This window comes from Psammomys obesus, unplaced genomic scaffold (assembly GCF_907164565.1).
Source record: "Psammomys obesus unplaced genomic scaffold, mPsaObe1.curated_primary_1811, whole genome shotgun sequence".
In the NCBI taxonomy this organism is placed as follows: Eukaryota; Metazoa; Chordata; class Mammalia; order Rodentia; family Muridae; genus Psammomys; species Psammomys obesus.
In genome coordinates this window covers 11,876,615-11,895,084 of record NW_026586550.1, presented here as the reverse complement: position 1 = coordinate 11,895,084, position 18,470 = coordinate 11,876,615, and the positions used below count along the sequence as shown (strand labels likewise).

General features: G+C 39.3%; 1 protein-coding gene across 2 annotated transcripts in view; it reads left to right on the top strand.

The window, feature by feature from the left end:
• Window positions 1-6: 6 nt before the first annotated feature.
• Window positions 7-18,470, top strand: part of Braf (B-Raf proto-oncogene, serine/threonine kinase) — a 133,166-nt gene continuing 114,702 nt past the window's right edge. For both annotated transcript variants that reach the window (XM_055602028.1, XM_055602029.1), the window contains exon 1: window positions 7-83. In XM_055602028.1, coding sequence (XP_055458003.1) covers window positions 18-83 — 66 coding nt within the window. In that variant the 5' untranslated portion in view covers window positions 7-17. The remainder of the gene's footprint in view (window positions 84-18,470) is intronic.

Below are 18,470 nucleotides of genomic sequence, written 5' to 3'. Positions count from 1 at the left end.
CTCTGTTCAATGGAGACATGGAGCCCGAGGCCGGCGCTGGCGCCGCGGCCTCTTCGGTTGCGGACCCGGCCATTCCTGAAGAGGTGAGTGGCGGCCCCATCCTCCCCCACCGAGTGCCTGCGCGTCGGGGGCTCCGCGGGCCGGTGTTCATGCGAGGGACCGAGCGGGAGCCCCGGCTCTGCCTGGCGGCCGGCGGGGAGGTGGGTATCGACCCGGCGTCCCCCTTCGTCTCTCTGCTCCTCGCTACGTAAACACACTCGCTGGCCCAGAGGGGTTCCCCGGCCCCCGCCCAGTTGGGGTTGGGGCAGCGGGGCAGAGGGGGAGCCTTTCCGTAGGGGGCGAAACTCTGGGTTGGCGAGAAGGTCACGCCTGGCCGAGGTTTCCAGCCCTGCATCCCTGAGATGTTTTCATTCTTGCCAGCCGGCAGGGACGGCGTCGAGGATGGAGCCGGGCAGGACCCCTGGATCCCCTAGCCCAAGGAGCTGCCGTGTGTGCTCGCTCCCTGGCCGTGGGGATGACGGAGCGCATCTCTCTCTACTCTTCCTCGCTATCTTCCTTTGGCAGGCTCGTGTCCCCTTCCCACTTTTCTACTTGTTTGTTCTTTTGGCCGGTTTTGCCTAGGGGATGATTTTGGGGTAGCCTTTACTTTTTCAGCCCCCGATTTTACTGCTCCCGAAGCTTTTCCCATCCTGGTCTCTGATCCCCAAATAATAATGTTTGTGAGTGCTCCCATGCTGACCCGTACCCTCTCTCCCACCCTCATCCACCACCCGGTTCATTTCCCACTTGTACCTACTTGCTGCTAACCTTAGCTGCCACTGAAGAGCATTTTTGCGTTTCTCTTGCCCCAGTCCTCTCGAGGCCCCCTCCATTCCACTGCTCCCTCACACCGTAATATTGTTATCTTCACAAATCCTTTTGGACACTTTGGGAGGTACTCGCTCCCTGAACCCCAGGGTTGTCAAGATTCCATCAGGTTTCACTTGGCTCTTTCCTTCCTTGCCCTGCTGGTGATGTGGGTCAGTATTCACGGCTCTTTATTGATATCCTTCGTGGTTTTTTGTTTTTAGTGGGTATAACTGATTTGTTTTTCGTCCCATTTTTTTCCTCTTTCGTGTTTACCTGCCTTTAGTACTTGCTCCTCTTAAGCCTGTCTTTGCATCATTCGACTTATTACGTTGTCAGATTAATTTATTCTTTTTTTTTTCTGTATGTAAAACGTAACATATTTACTATTTGGGCATTGTATCACGTAAACAATACCGTGTTTTACAAACACTTGATTAGTGTGACTTAATTTTGTTGATTTTGCTTACAGATAAACCTGCTACTTAAGTTTCCTAATTCTCATACTACCTCCTTTCTTATCTCTGCAATATTCTTCTTCCTGCTTCATTATATTTACTTGGGAAATTCATCCGCTACTCTTGATATATCATTAGCAATCTGTTCACAATGTTTGTTTTCCACCCTTTGGTGCCTTCTCTGCCCAAAATGTGTTTTGGGAGTCTAAATTTCTCACATTTCCCCCCTATTTACTTTGAAATAATTCCAACTTCCAGTTTGAATGTATGCTTAGGTTAGTTTCCATTTGCGTTTCTTTATTTCCCCCAGCTTCTTCGATTTCAGGGGTAAAGCCTCTTCCCTTCATCCATTTCCTAGTTCAGACTGTTTCCCTTATCCCTAGTTACCATTCATTCTGTCTTGTTTCCTGGCTTTTGGTACTTAACTTACTGAAGCTTCCTCTTGTCTTCCACACCTCCACATTCCTTCTTCTTTATAAACAACTTTGTTCCGTTGACATGGAAATTTATTTTTAGGATACATTGTTTTTAATGGAGAAATGCTAGGGGTCACACCTGCTGTCTCTTTCTCCAGGAATCGGATATGCCTTTGTCTTATTAGGCACAGGTGTCCCTCGGCTTCACTTTACTCTGCCGGGATGTAGGTCTTCTTGAATTGTGTAGCTGTGTGAGGACTGTGATAGAGGTATAGGCAGATTAATGGGTAGGAGTGAAACAACGATAATTCTCTGATATGACACTAATTTGAGAACTTTGTTTCAGAGTTATTAGAATAGTTTGCATTTCTGTATGGAAGAGTTTGTTACTTGAGGGAGCTAGAGCACTTGGACTTCTTACCTTGCTCCACCTCCCCCACTTCTTTCTGAAGTTGTGAGTATTAGGGCTAAAACTTTTATGTTTGGCACTTTCTGGGCACTTCCGATGTACCAGTGCTTGAGGACCTCTATGTTATATGAAGTCAAATTAAACCGCCAATAAGTGAAGGCATGTTCCTATATCCTGAAACTGTATTCTTTATTTAGTTAAACGACAGATGTTTCCCATTGCCCCTCTCCCAGGGTTTAATGTTTGGTGATGAATAGTTGTCCTCTTCTATAAAAGATGATAAATACATTGGATTGGGGGAGATTATGATGAAAAGTGCACCTCTGTTGACTATAGATACAAATATTACACATAACAGTGAGTTCTGTCAGGAAGTAGTGTCGTGCAGCCCGGGCTTGTCAGGAACTCAGTATGCTGCTGAGGCTGCAGTAGCACTCCAGGTCCTCCTGCACTACCCCCTAAGTGCTGGGAGTGCCCCTCTTCCTAGCAAGAAGTACTCTTAAATGCAAAGTTGACGTTAATTCAGAGAAAACTCAAGTGTACTGTGGCCTTTTAGTTGAACTGTCTTCTTAAGAATTTAAAGGACTATCTTTAATTATTAAGTACATGGAAATATGAAAAGTTCTCTGTGTGTGTAATGACATTTGATTCTAAATTTTTATCTTACCTGAGTTTAAAGGAGATTTGTCAGAGAGAAAGTTCAGCTGCACCAAAACTAATTACCAAGTGAAAGCATGTCCATTATTGAGAAATTAGAAGAGGACAAAAGTGTCCACAATGTATAATTGTAAGCATTTGCATGTTTTATAACTAGCCTTTTTTTTATGCTTGTGTAATACATTTTGTATAGAGATTTGCAACTTTGAAACAGTAGTACAGTAAACTTGTGTATCCCTAGATAAAGTATGATTTAACTGATAACTTATTTGGACATTAGGTTATTACTATTTTTTAAAAAATGCTGTCATTAATCATCTTCAACATAGAATGCAGATAGTGGTATGTAAAAGTGTCTTGGAGAATAAACATATTTCATGGCCTGTTTTTGTATTACTTTTTATATTCCCAAAATAAAATATTCTGATAAATGATAAGAATTTACTAAATGTTTATTAAGTGTATTATAATTTTGCTACTAAGCATTTAATTCTGACCATTTATATTTCCTTAGTGATACTTTCTTCCTGTGACCATATGGTATGACATGGTACATGCTATAATATTACCAGATGGTTAATAATAAATGCATTTATTATTTAAAATGTGTGATACCAAAGTGTGATATTTACTATCTCTTCCTTTCATGCTGTGTTTCTAGAGAAGAGAGTTTCTTGAAACTGTAATGAAATTAGAATTGTAGTTTCTGTTTTCAAGAACTCCTAGCCAGTCTTGGATAAACTAAATAATTATAATAATGCATTGGCTGGGGAATATCCTAGGATGGGATCTACTTTATAATGAGGCCCACTGTATTAAAATACATCTTTGTGAACCCTGCTGGGTAAGGTTGCATCATACCTGTGAAAAATGGTATTCTCACTAAGGTAGGACAGCGCATGTGCAGAAAGTTTTAGCTTTTGCTATTAATACTTGTTTGGATATATGCAAAGATTTCCTTTGGAGAGGGAAGCTACAAAGTAGCTGTTTGTCTTCAGTATATCTATGTTCCTACCTTTCATAACCCCTTTCTTTTTCCTGACTTAACATCTTCCTTTAGGCATTCATTCATCCTTTTATTTAAAAAAACAAATTATCTTGTATCAGTTGCTTTATGCTGCAATCTATTGTAAGTCAACTAAAAGGAATGTTGGACTAGATGTTTGCTGTATGGAATGTCTTAAATGTAATTGCAGATTTGATTTAATTGTGTTTGGAGGCCAGAAAAATTACAGTAGTACAACACACTAGAGCAATCAGACTTTTTTTGTTTTTCTTTCTTCCATTTTACTGATTGGGACTAACAGGTTTGATAGCCGCTGGAAAGCCATGTTCTGTGAGTGACAAGGAAGAAAGTATTGTCTTACTGTGCTTTGGTGTTTTCTAAGACTTGTTACCTACCAAGTCACACAATAGGGCAACTGCTTATTATTCTTTCCCCCTTCATCTCCAGCCATAAAATTGCTTTCTCCTACAGAGCTGAGAAGTGTATTTTGTTTCATTGACAACTTAATTTAAGTGAATAATTAGTGAACGGCTTGTCATAATCTCCTTCATTTAAAAAATATTGTTTGCTCCCGTTCCTGGATTCCTATGTTAAATTCCTGTTAAGATAAGCCTCTTTGTCAGCAGCTCCTACTAGATTTTGTCTTCCTGAGAAGTTCAACTGTTTACAGCTCTTTCTTCTTTTCCCCTTGCCTGGTTCACCTATGTTGATTCTTCTGTAATGCCCCAATTATAAATAATTATAGAACTTCTGAAATCAAAACAAGTAGGCCTGTTTGGGAGCTTTTCTAGTTTTTGAGGTCATGCTGTGCTTTCTTTATCATAGTGCCAGAGATAACTTCATGTTAGTATAACAAGACATGCATTCTCATTGGTTCACACATTCCTTCTTTAAATATTTCATTAATGCATTGACATATTCTAGAAGGTGGTTTTTAAAAAAATTTTCAGTCTTTATTAACATAATTTACTATCATACTTATGAGCCATTAAGTCAGGAACAATTTAACAGTTTATAACAAACTTTAAGCAGTTATTTTTTTTCTTTCCCTCTACTATTAGCTTGCATTCTATGTTTTCTCTTGATCTTTATTTTTGTTTTGTTTTGTTTTTTTGAGACATGGTTTCTCTGTGTAGTCCTGGCTCTCCTGGAACTCACTCTGTAGACCTGGCTGGCCTCTGTCTCCCAAGTGCTGGGATTAAAGGCATGTACCACCACTGGCAGGCTTTCTCTTGATCTTTAAAAAAAATAATAAGTAACCATCTTATTATTATTGTTACTTCCAATATCAAGACTATCAACTATCTAGTATAAAGAAATTGATGCCCTATAATTTTACATTCCTTCCTGGGCCCCGAGAATGCCATTATTCAGAATGTAAAAATTGAAATTGTTCTGAACTCATTTAGCTTTATTTCTTCTGGAAGCTCAGTAAGATCAAATAAAACCTCATTTTTGTTCTTACTATGCAGCTATAGTTATTGACAGTACTTTTGGAGAAGATGTACCATAGTATGATGGTTTTCCAATAACTGCAGAGCTATATTGGTTCAACAGTGAGCCCTTGGGATTCTATTGTCTCGCCTTCCAGCATTGGCAGGTGCTGGGAATCCAAACTCAAGAATTTTACTGTTGCCCTAGCCCCAGGATTACTTTAAGGAGTTCTTGGTAGTACAGCTTTCTGATGATGTATAAGGAATTTAATACCCATTTAAAAATATCATATTTTCTATGAATGCAAAATAGTTGTCTTTGTAATTGTTCTGTTCTGGTGGGGTTTTTTTTTGTTGTTTGTGTGTGTGTGTGTGTGTGTGTGTGTGTGTGTTAAAAGTACTATTTTGCTGGGTATGGTGGTACATACCTTCAATCTCAACCCTCATGAGATAGAGGCAGGCAGATCTCTGAGTTCGAGGCCATCTTGCTCTACACAGCCAAGTTCCAGGAGCTATGTAAGAGTGACCCTGTCTCAAGATTGAAAAACAAAACACAATTACTGTTTTAATTACTTTTAAATAGCTAAATTAATTGGTTTTGCTTTTTGCACGTTATAAGGGCACAGTTTGCAGTGAGCTGTACCACAGCCTCATTCCCCCATCATAATAATCTACTTCCAGAGAGCATCAGATAGGGACTAGATTACAGTTCAGAGAAACCAGTAGTCCTTATATGGGTGTTCTAAAGCTATTGGGAGTATCCATTTCTCTTAGTTTTTACATGGTTGCCTGTATTTCATCCATAGATTCTTCCTACACATGGCTTCTCATATTAGCAGAAAGTTACACAATTGCAAATAAGTTTCTTTATATTAATACATAATTTATTCACTGCAAGCTTTCTGCTGGCATCTCATGATCTTCCCCATCCCTCCGTATGCTGTGCACTGAACTTTTGTTAACCCAAAGGTGTTATGTGGCTTACAGGACTGGTATGAGAATAAAGTGAGATAATGAATATGTAAAAGCTATCACAAAATTATAGTACTATTATTTTTTTCTGCTGATTTGCAAGACAAAAGGTAAATACATGTAAGACTTCTTCTAGAAATTGTAGTTGTATGTCTGTTTTAAAAGAAATCCAGTGACAGACTTAACATAGGCTCTAGTTACGAAATTTTGAGAGTCCTTATGATTGACTTAAAACTGCATGTTGACTATATTTTGTTAATGTCGTCTTGAAACTACCTTTGCAGAAACATTAAGTGGCAATATATTGACTTATTGGATAAACAGTTCAAAGATAAGAGGATTAATGTGATAGTACAAGGGCTATTATGTTTTTGTGGGGAAGTGATAAACATGACTTTGCTTAGGCACTTTTTTTATAATTTATTTTTTATTTATTGTTCATTGGTGGTTTGCTGGTGTGAGTTTCTGTGTGAGGGTGTCAGAAGGCCTGGAACTGGAATTACAGACAGGCATGAGCTGTCATGTGGGTGCTGGGAATTGAACCTTCGTCCTCTAGAAGTGCAGTCAGTGCTCTTAACTGCAGAGCCATCTCTCCTGCCCCTACTCAAGTTTTTTTAAATCTGTGCGCACTATTAGCTTTACTGGCACCTAAAACTACATTGCTGGTTTTTGCACTGAGGTTTTTTTCATAGAACAATAGTTATCCATATATTCAGTAAATACTTATAAATAGTAATTTATAAGTTTGGGAATATATTTCAAAACAAAAATCTACTCTTTTTGTAGTCTACTTTCTGCCAGAGAGGTACATAATGGGATTTGTGGAGGAACAAATAAACCATAAGTAGACAAAAAGAAAATTTGTAGGCTGCCTGTTAGGTAGCACACCTGTGACCAGCCACCAGGAGGTGGGGTAAGAGAAGCTCCTTATTCAAGTCTGTCAGTGACAGCTTGAGGCAGTTTGAGGCCAGCTGGTACTACCTGAGACCTGTGTCAAAAACAAAATAAAACAAAACAAAAACCCATCCAAAAAACAAAAGAAATTAAGAAATTATTTCTTGAAAAAAATTTTTAGATTTACATGTATGAGTGTTTTGCCTGAATGTATGTATGTGTACCATGTGTTCGATCCCCTGGGACCAGAGTTAAGGTTGGTTCTGAGCCATTGTGTTGTTGCTTGGAATCAAACCTGTGTCTCCGCAAGAGCAACAGAAACTCTTACCCACTGAGCTAACTCTTCAGGCTTTCTTTTTAAATTGTTTTAGATAGAGTCTCACTATGTAATTACAACTGTCTTAGGACTTGTGCTTTGTAACACAAGCTGTCCTTGAACTTAAGATAGTCCTGCCTCAGCCTCTTGAGTGCGGGGGCTAAAATGCACTGTCAGGCCTGGCTTCAAAAAGAACATTATATATAGTATGTTTGAAGGTAATAAATGCTGTGGACAATTTCAAGGAAAGCAGAGTAGGCCTGGGAGAGAGAGGCTAAAACCTAAAACAGAACAAGGTAGACCTCAGTTTTAGAAGGTGGCATTTGAACAAAAACTTCAAGAGGTCAGGAGAATGTAGAATGAGAATGCATTCATTGTAGAACTAACGAATTTGTGTGAGGAATGCACCGCGTACGTAGCAAGAGGCCAGAGTTGCTGGAGTAACTCAAAAGAATTGAAAGCCTGTAGGAGCTGAAATTCCAGAGGGCTTGAGGCATGGAGTTTAACAATTGAAAGGAAAAGCCCTATTTAGGATTTCAGTAGCCACAGCCCTGATCTCATAGATTTATGTTTACTTTTCATGTGTGTATGCACATGTGTGTGCATATGCTCATGTCTATATGTGGGAGCCAAAGGTTGATTTCAGCTGTCTTCCCTAATTTCTGTTCTCTTTTTTTTTTTTTGAGCTAAGATGTCTTAGTGAACCTGGAACTTACTCATTTGGCTATACTGTCTAGCCAGCAAGCTTCAGGAATCCTCCTGTCTGTTTATTATTGGGAGCATGCCATCATGCCTTTTACATAGGTGTTGGAAATCTGAACTTAGGTTTTCATGCTTGCATGGCAAGTACTTTATCAACTGAGTTATCTCCCCAGCCCACACATCTTAATAGGAACACTTTGGTTACAGTGTAGAGAATAGACTTTAAGGGACAAGGTAGAAGCAAGAGAACCATGGAGGACAGAATAGTAGCAGGAGAGCAGAGAAGGGCTCAGATGGATGGCTTGAAAGTAGATCAAATCTGATGCTTTTTACCCTGCCCCCAGAAACAGGGCTGGTGATTTAACTCAAGGCTTTGTACATTCTAGAAGTACTGAGCCACATTCTAAATCCTTGGATTTGTTCACTGGATGTGAAGTACTGAAGAAAAAGATGTCAAAAGGAAGGAGAAAACCCAGGTCAGGAATTCATTGTAGGGGATGCTGTTAGAGGCAGATGGCAAATGCTAAGATTTTGAATAAGTAATCAGATTTGGTTCTACGTATGTATGTATGTATGTATGTATGTATGTATGTATGTATGTATGTATGTATCTATCTATCTATCTATCTATCTATCTATCTATCTATCTATTTATCTATCATGTATCTAATGTGCACTGGTGTTGCCTGCATGTATGTTTGTGGGTGTCAAATCTTGGCGTTACAGACAGTTCTGAGCTGCCATGTAGGTGCTGGGAATTGAACCTGGGTCTGAGCTGTATCTCCATCCCCAAGTAATTGGATTTGTAACTCTAGAGGTTGAAATGAGGCCCTGGGGCAAACACTTTTGTTTGTTTGCTTGCTTGCTTGCTTGTTTTCGAGACAGGGTTTCTCTGTGAGACTTGGCTGTCCTGGACTGGCTTTGTAGACCAGTCTGGCTTCCGAGACTCCGCCTGCCTCTGCCAATGCTGGGATTACAGGTATGCACCACCAAGCCTGGCTGAAAGCACTGTTTCTGATAGCCATATTTTATTTTCCTTCTCATACACAGCAAGGTAGCATTTCTACTTTGTAGTTAGGTTGGTATGATCAAAGAATTGAGTTCTAGCTAGTAGAATATGGACACAAATGATGTGTACCAATTCTATATCTGGCACTTATAAATATCCTCTATTCTAGCTGGGCATTGTTGGTGCATACCTTTAATCCCAGCACTTGGGAGGCAGAGGCAGGCAGATTTCTTGAGTTCGAGGGCAGCCTCGTCTACAAAGTAAGTCCACAACAGCCAAGGCTACACAGAGAAACTGTCTTGGAAAACCAAAACCAAACCAAACCAAAACTAAATATCCTTTATTCTGTATCGTGCTTCCCCCTACCCTGCTGGAGCTGAAATGATTAGCTATGATAGTTATTATACTTTTATTCCAAGACATGTTATAAATGATAAATTGTCAATCAGCCTAAGTTCCTGAATGAATGTGGAAATATAGACCATTCTGATAACCTGTTGAACTACCTACTACTGTTAGAAAACTAAGAAATGGACATTATTGTGCTTGAGTCCTTACACCTTTTGGGTATTACAGCAGTGGTGACATACTCAGAGGGCCATACCAGTACTTTGCTACTATGCTGTTTGAACCCTCCATCTTTCACAATTGTAAGTCAAATAAACCTTTTTACCTTATAAATTCTTCAGTCTCAGGGATAGATAGATAGATAGATAGATAGATAGATAGATAGATAGATATACACACATATACATATCACAAAATAGATTAAGAGATCAAGAAGTGGATCATAAGAAGTGAGGAAAATAGAATCAAGAAATTATATTTTAAATTGTAATTAATTGTTTTTGTTTTGTTTTGTTTTGCTTTGTCCATCCTGGCACTTACTCTGTGGATCAGTCTGGCCTCAAATTCAAAGAGATCTGCCTCCCTCTGCTTCCTGAGCACTGGGATTAAAGGAGTGTGTCCAGACTAATTTAATTTTGAAAGGTTTTTGAGAGAGAGAGAATTGTTATATAGTTCAAGTTGACCTCAGACTCATAGTCTCCTTCCTTATCATCCTTGGTATTGGAATTGTAGCATGTGTTCTCATATTAATCTCAAGCAAAAAAAAATTTTTTGATGGTGAGAATCATAAAGGCGTAAAATAGTAGAAATGAAACATTAGATACGCTATGGTAGAATAACACCACAGAGCATTGATAGTAAGTGCTACTGTGCAGTGGATGTTGTGGCTCAGGGTCTGTTTTGTTTCAGGCTGTTTGCTCTACAGTGTAGTGAAAAGTTTCATCCCAGAGTGGGATTGTGATGTTCCAGGAGAGAAGAGTGTGTATGTGTGTTAAAGTTCAGCACCATACAGGAGAGAGGGGGTTGGGGACAAGTAGTAAAACTGGTGGACAGTGTTAACTTGTGAGAAGCTGGGACAGCACTCTTGGTTTCCCACCTTTTGGTGTCTATACAGTTAAATGTAACTTGACAAGGCAGTTTAAACACTTGGTGTGAGTCACTGTCATTTTGACTCTTAATTATTGGGAGCTAGAACATGCATTATTACTGCCTGAAGTATCTATAACCCTTCTGCTCTGGATTTGAGCTAAGTCTTGAGAGACTTAGTGACTGATTTTTCTTTTTAAGAAAAATCCTGTGCTGGGTGTGATAGTGCACACCTTAAATACCAGCATTCTTGGGGGTAGATGCAGGTAGATTTCTTTGAGTTTAAGGCTAGCCTGGTCTATGAAGTGAGTTCCAGGACAGGCAGGACTACATAGAGAAAAAGAAAAGAAAAAGAAATCCTGTGGATTTTTTTTTTTTTTAAATGTAGGATGGCATCCTTATCATTGCAGCTTGACTTTTATGTTGTGTTAGTGAAGCGGTTTCTACTCTGTACTTTTTTAACACTTCAAATTTTACTTGGTTTTGTTTACACTTTCCTTATTGCCTGAAATATAACCCCCCTCTTGCTTTCCTCCAAACCACCCACGCTTCACTGACCTACCATATATTGCAGGAACTATCCTTGATTTCTTTCTAAGGACCAATTAGGTGCTTTTGCTTTGTGCTTTGATAGCATCTTGTATCATTTTACCCACCATATTGCAAGGTTTTCTTGATATCATCAGCTTCCTCTAGACTAGCATCTGTCAATCAGAGTGAGACTTTCCATGATGTTGAAAATGTTTTTTGTTGTCTAGTGGTAAGCTGTTGTTCATTCAGTATGCCTGGCAGCACTGAGGTACCAGATCTATTTAATTTTCAGATTAAACTGTCTCATGTAGTGAGTAGCTGTTCGATCAGAGCTTTGGTAGACCATTTTATTTCATTGCAATTGCATTTTTTTAGGTTTTAAACTGTTTGGCTGTAGAGGTTAAGTTCTGTAACGGTTAGAGTTTTCTGCTCCTTTAAGGCTGAAAACTTGCTGATGTAAGGGGTTCAGATTTTTTTTTTTTAAATTGTTTTTTGCCATTCTCTGCTGGTGTGTGACACATGCCTGTAATCTTAGCAACAGGAGAAGAATTAGACAGGAGGATTTTAAATTTCATACCAACCTATGCTATATACAAAGTAAGTTTCATACCCATCCTGAGTTATCCAACAGTTCCCTGTCTCAAAACAAAAAGGTTCTTGGGTTGGTAGAATATCTTAGGTGAGGACCTGAGTTTGGTTCCCCAGAACTCAATTTAAGCACACAATCTTTCAGAGGATCCAGGTTCACTCTACCAGCAATTGTGTCCAAGCAGCTTACAACCACCTCTAACTCTAGCACCAGGGGATTTGCCACCCTCTTCTGGCTTCCAAGGGTACCATCACTCAGGTGCATACACACCCAGACATACATACATATTTAAAAATAAGTCTTTTTGTAAAAGCCAGGTGTGGTTGTTTGCATTCAATCCCAACACTGAGGAGGCAGACAAAGGTGGATCTTTGAGACTCACCAGACAGCTAGCCACTAGGCAATCTCTGGAACAGTGAGCAACTCTGTCTCAGAGGGAGAAAAAAAAAAGTGAATGATGCCTAAGGAATAACACTTGAATTTGGCCTATGAACACAAACAAAAGAGTTCTTTCCACTTTAGAAAATTTCAGAATTGATGTGACTGAAACATTTTACATGTAAATGAATGTGAAGTTATAACTGTTAATAACCAAAGTGACTTTTTGTATGGGTACATGAAGCTCTCATTTATCATAGTTTCCTGTACGTTTTCTACATGTTTTCTTACAGACTCATCTTTCCCATAATTAATAGTAGAGTTGGCATTAATAGATATTACTAGCTTTTAAAATTGCATTCTGCAACCAGGTATGATGGTACATGCCTATAATCCCAGCACTTGGGGAAGCAGAGACAGGTGAATCTCTGTGAGTTTGAATCCAGCCAGGTCTACAAAATGAGTCTAGGACAGCTAGGGCTACAGAGAGAAACCCTGTTTGAAAAACAAAACAAAAATTTAGTAAAATTGCATCTAGCTAAATTATCTTTGAAATAGGATTTACAGGGGAGAAATTGATTTTCTGTTTTTGTAATGGTGGACTGTGTTTTATTTTAGACTCTGTCTCATGTAGCCTAAGCTGTCCTTAACTTACTGTTTAGCTGAATAGCTTAAGTTCTTCCTCCTGAGTACTGAGTAGGAATGTTATTTTAAAAGGAAAGAAAAAAAAGAAGGAAAAGTTTTGAAGATCTGAAAAGACAGCAAAAAAAATTGCTCAGCCAAATTCTAGGAAAAAGCAAGACCCCCCCAAAATTAGTAGATAGAGTAGCTTTTGTCTTAAGAGCAGAGTGCTGGTTAGTTTTTGTCACCTTGACACAAGCTACAGTCATCTGAGAAGAAGAAAGCTCAACTGAGAAAATGCTCCCATCAGACTGGCTACATGGAGAAACCTTATCTCAAAAAAACAAAACAAAAAAAGAAAGAAAGAAAAAAGAAAAACCAAGTCTATGCCCAGACTGATCATAGTAAAACAATAAGGAGAAATCCTAAAAGCAGTCAAAGAAAAGAAAACTCTCCTTCAAAGAAGCAACTCTGGGGTCAGTGCAATGGGCTCAGCAAGTAAAGGCACTTGCTACCAAGCCTGAACTTGGTGGAAGAAGAGGACTGGTTCTTTATTTTGTTCTCTAACCTCCTCATACATACCATGGAAGCACGCGTCTCCTTCTACACACACGCAATAAATAAAGTAATTAAGCAACTATGGACAAGCAAGTGCCAGTTTAGAATTGGCCATTCTAGAGGCACAAATAAAGAAGTAGTTCAATAAACTGTCAGCCTTTTGAAAAGAAATTATGACATACATAATTAAAGTAAAATGACTGAAGTGCTAAGTGGGGTGAAGAGCAAAAGAGTAGCAAAAAGAAATCAGTATTAACTACATAAAGATACACAGAAGAAGGCAGTTTCCAAGAGATGTACAGGTTATCCGGGTAACTCCTTCTAATCAAAGTTGCACTGTGCGCTGAAGATGTTGTCCTTTCATAGAACAAGAATATGATACATTAAAAAACAAACAGGAGAATTGGAAAGGTGGCAAAATACTTACCCAGCATGGGTGAGGCCCTGGGTTCAGTCCTGTAACCAGAAAAGAGCGGGAGAAAAGAATAGTGTAGGAGATGAAGATCACAAAAGCATAGAGGAGAGGTAGATTTGGGAGTTTCTACCCAATGGAAGATCAGAATTTAAGTGAGTCTCAGTTTTGTTTTCATAGCATCTGTAGCAAGTCATATTTCGTAGTAAGACAATTTCTTTGTTAAATATCTGTAGTGTTGATAAATATACCTCCAAATGTGGAACACAAATATGCCTTTTTAAATTCATGTCTCTAGTTCTGCTATCCTAATTTAGTCTTCTGGAATATCACAGAATACATTTTCTCTTCTGGTCTCATATTTCTGCCCTCTCATTATTTAACAGGTGAGATACCCATGCAAATCTCTAGATGTTCCTTGACACTAGTTACTTGGAGTTGGCCTTCGTGTGTATATGTATCCAGGTCACCCCAGCTCCAAACTAAAAATACCTCTGCTTGACTTTGCTCCTGTCTTTTTTTTTTTTTTTTTTTTTCTTTTTTTAATAACATGAAAATGGAACTGAGGATGTTGCACATGCCAGGCTGGGCTGGGCCACTGCTGCTGCTTGATACCTGTTTCTGGTTACTGTCTACCTGCAGTTCCTAAGCACGCACTCACACGGTACTTCTTGGGGTCTCTTCATTTCTAACCACTGTGTTCTTTGAACCATCAGGCTACCTTTGCACTATAGTATCTGACTGCATTTTCTGTTACCTCTTGGTCTTTGCTATCTGAGTGCTGACATCACAAAGTCAGCAAGTCAGTCCTAAACCGAATGCTGGGTACTCCATTGTAGTAACTCTGTTCTGTCTGTGTTCCTGATTTTGCTTTATAGTAAGCACTCTAATCCTTTGACTTAACCTTTTGGCCATGATGTTTCTGTTTTATTCATCTTGATCACTCTAATTTAAGCCCTGATTATTTCTCTCTAAGACCCTTTTATTTTTGTTCTGCTTGTGGTTTACTTCTGTCTTTGATTCATTGTACCTACTTTCTGGTCAGTTTTAAACTTTAGCTATTAAAGCTTAAGATATTTAGTAACATAGTAATACCCTGTTGCTTACAGATTAAAGAAAAATTATTCACCTCCACTCCCAAAACCTCCTTGATCTAATAATCATAGTCCTGTCTCCTTTTGTTCTTCCTGTGTTTTATTCTGGGACAAACTTGTTACAGTAACTTTAGGGTTCTGAACATGCTGAGCTCTCCTCTGATTCATTTACTTTGTCACTTTTTTGTTTGGTTGGTTTGTTTTGATTTTGAGACAGGGTTTCTATACAGCCCTGGCTGTCACTGTGTAGCTCAGGCTGGCCTCAAACTCAGAGATCCACCTGCCTCTGCCTCCTGAGTGCATGTGCCATCACTGCCTAGGTATTTTCTTTAGTCTTTGCTAATATTTAAACATAAGGAAGATCAGGAGTAGAGCAATTTTGCTTAAAATAAATCTTCCATAGAGTGTTATTTAGACTACAGACTTGTTACAGAAGAGGAGGAAGATCTGCTGCTGCTTGCTCCTCAGAGTCATCTGACCTTGGGAAAAGAGGGAGGAGGATCGCAAGGGCCTTATGGACATGGGTTTTAAAGTGTAGCCTGTAGAATGTCTAAGAAGCTTATAAAAAAAAAAAGGAAAATGAATACAAAATGGCAGATAGCAAGCAGGAAAAGATTGCTGATGGATTTTATATGCTTATATAGGAGTCAATGGGTTGAAAATGCTTCATGGTAAATGCTGTTGGGAAAGGATACTGAATCGCTGGGCCAGTTGCTTATTCTAAGGAGATGATCAGCAGGTAAGGGCACTTTTAGATACCACAAGGTGGCAAAAAAGGATCAGTTTATGGGAGTTGTCTTCTGACTTCCACATAAAGTAAACAATCTCAGAACTTTCTACCCCATTCCTGTGCTTAATAATCAGCTTCTAGCAGACTAAATAAATAAAAACACAAAGCTGAAAGAAAACGTTTTACAAAATTAACAGGTTTGGGGACTGAAGAGATAGCTTAGCAGCTAAAGACACTTGATTGCTCTTCCAGAGAACTTGGGTTCAATTCCAAGAACCCCGTGGCAGCTCACAACTTCTGTAACTTCAAGAGAATACAATTCCCTTCTCTGGCACCAGATACGTACTTGACACACATTTATGCAGACAAAATACCTGTGCACAAAGTCAAATAATAATTTTATTTTCAAAAATATTCATGAATGTTTATGAGCTCAGGACATTCTTTTAGTTTGTGGTGGCAGAGATAGAACCTTAGAGCCTTAAGTATGAACTCTACTGTTGAGGCATGTTTCCAGCCCTGAGAAGAACTGACATGTGACTACATTAAAAATAGAGGTAAAGGGCTTGTCTTCTGTGGTGATTTGAATAGGAGCTAGCCCCTGTAGGCTCACGTGTTTCAATGTTAGGCCCATAGGGAGAGGTGCTATTACGAGGGGTGGCCTTGTTGGAGGAAGCGTGTCACTGTGGAGTTGGTCTTCCAGGTCTCATATGCTCAAACTAGACCTTGTTTGCAGCCTCTTTTGTAGCCTGTGGATCAAGATGTAGAACTCTCAGCTACTTCTCCAGAGCCATGTCTGCCTGTGTGCCACCATGACAATAATGGGCTAAACTTCTGAAACTGTAAGCCAGCACCAATTAAATTTTTTCCTTTGTAAGAGTTGCCTTGGTCATGGTGTTCCTTCACAGCAGTAGAAACTCTTTTATTGTTGTTGTTTGTGTTTTGTTTTTGATTTTTATTTTTTTCAAGACAAGGTTTCTCTATGTAGCCTTGGCTGTTCTGGAACTCGCTCTGTAGACCAGGCTGGCCTCGAACTCACAGAGGTCTCCTGCCTCTTTCTCCCGAGTATTGGAATTAAAGGCATGTGCCACCACCCCCGTCTTCTTCTTTTTTTTTTTTTTTTTTTTAATGTTTATTAGTGTTTTGCCTGCATGTATGTTTGTATGAAAACATTAGATCCCTTGGAGTTGGAGTTACATACAGGCAGTTGTGAGCTACCATGTGGGTGCTGGGAATTGAACCTAGGTTCTCTGAAGAGCAGCCAGTGCTCTAACTGCTGAGTCATCTCTCAAGCCCCTCAATAGAAACTCTTCACTAAAACACAAGCAAGCATGAGGCCCAGAGTTTAGATCCCCATCATCCACCTAAATGCCTGATGGAAGATTGCATGGAATCTCAGGAATAAGCTGGCTAGCTAAACGAGTAATATTGGTGCTCTCAGTTCACTTGAGAAAGATTCCTGAGGTCAGCCTCAGGCCTCTATGTATCCATGTGCTATATACAGGTTCTCACACCACACATACACACCTGTAGAAACAACCACCGCCTTATTAAGAGACTAAAAGACAAGGTACAATATAAGTAAAGATATTTGCAAACCCACCAGTATTAGCTTATTACTAAATAAAAGCTTATTAGTTAATAAGTTAATAAAAACTATTAGTTAATAACATCTTCTAAAATTCAGTAGCCCCTTGTGTTTCGAAAACATAAAAAATAGCAGACAGGTCACAATCTCTATGAGGCAGCAGTCAGCAACTTAGCTGGCATAGTTCTGGCTCTAGGATCTCACAAGGCTGGAATTAACAAGGACAGAATCTTTTAAAGCCTTGTCCCAGGGGCAATCTTCTCCCATGTTTCCTCATATGGATATTGCAGGCCGTAGAAGAACCACTTCCAAATTTACTCATATGGGCCTCTTCATGGCATGACAGCTGACTTTTCAGAGAAGAGTAAAAGTAATTGCCTAAAATGAAAGCTATTGTCTTTTTATGATTTAATTTTGGACACGATAGCCTATTGATTCTGCTGTATTCTGTTAGAAGCAGGTTAATAACTCTAAACCTACACTCAAAGGGTGAGGGTCATTAGGGACATTTTGGAGGATTCTACCATAACATAATGAGTGGACTGGCATGAAAAATATACATTAAGAATTCATAAGATTAAAATAGAACAGCAAATAGGGGGAAAAGTGAAAATAAAAGAAGCTAAGCCCAGATATTAATGTAATACATGTGACATGAAAGCAAAGGCAGGAACTACTTCTGGGGAGGAAAGGAATCAGCCATTGGGATCAGGGGCATTGGGAGGAACAATGAAGAAAGCTAGTAAAGTGAAAGAAAATCAGTAAAAAAGATGGAGGATATAATGTTCAGTAGTAGATTGCTTTCTTAACATGTGTGAGGCCTTGTGTTCAATCTTTAGTACCTAAAACAAGGTCATCCTTAGCTGCGTGGGGAGTTTGGGACCAGACTATGGCTCAGTGAAAGCCACTACTTTGTATGCTGACTTACTAGAAAAAAAAAAATTAAAGTAGCTGTGTAGTTTTTGAGAAATCCTAAGCATTTACTGTGTGTGTGTATGTGTGTGTGTGTGTGTGCGCTCCTGGACAGCCTTTCTGAAGCTAAGAGGCATGCCTCTGGAGAGTTGCAAAGAGATTTGCAAGGAGACAATTGAGCTTTCCTAAGTTCTTCCATCATTTGAGGATGTGTAGACTATAGAGACTCTTTTCAAGGAAACATACAGCATGATTGAGGCTATACTACATCTTGCCAGCCAGTTGTCTCTATTAAAGAATATGTTTGGTGCTCAGTGGCCCAAATGCTACTGATGTCATCAGAATTTGTGAGGAAGTGCTCTTAGCATCATTTGGAAAGGGCTTAAGGGGTAAGTTTCTTGCTCAGCCTTTTGTTTTGCTTTCTGTTCTTGAGACAGGGTCATTCTTTGTAGCACTGGCTGGCCTGGAATCTGTAAACTAGGTTGGCCTGTGGTGATCTTTCTGC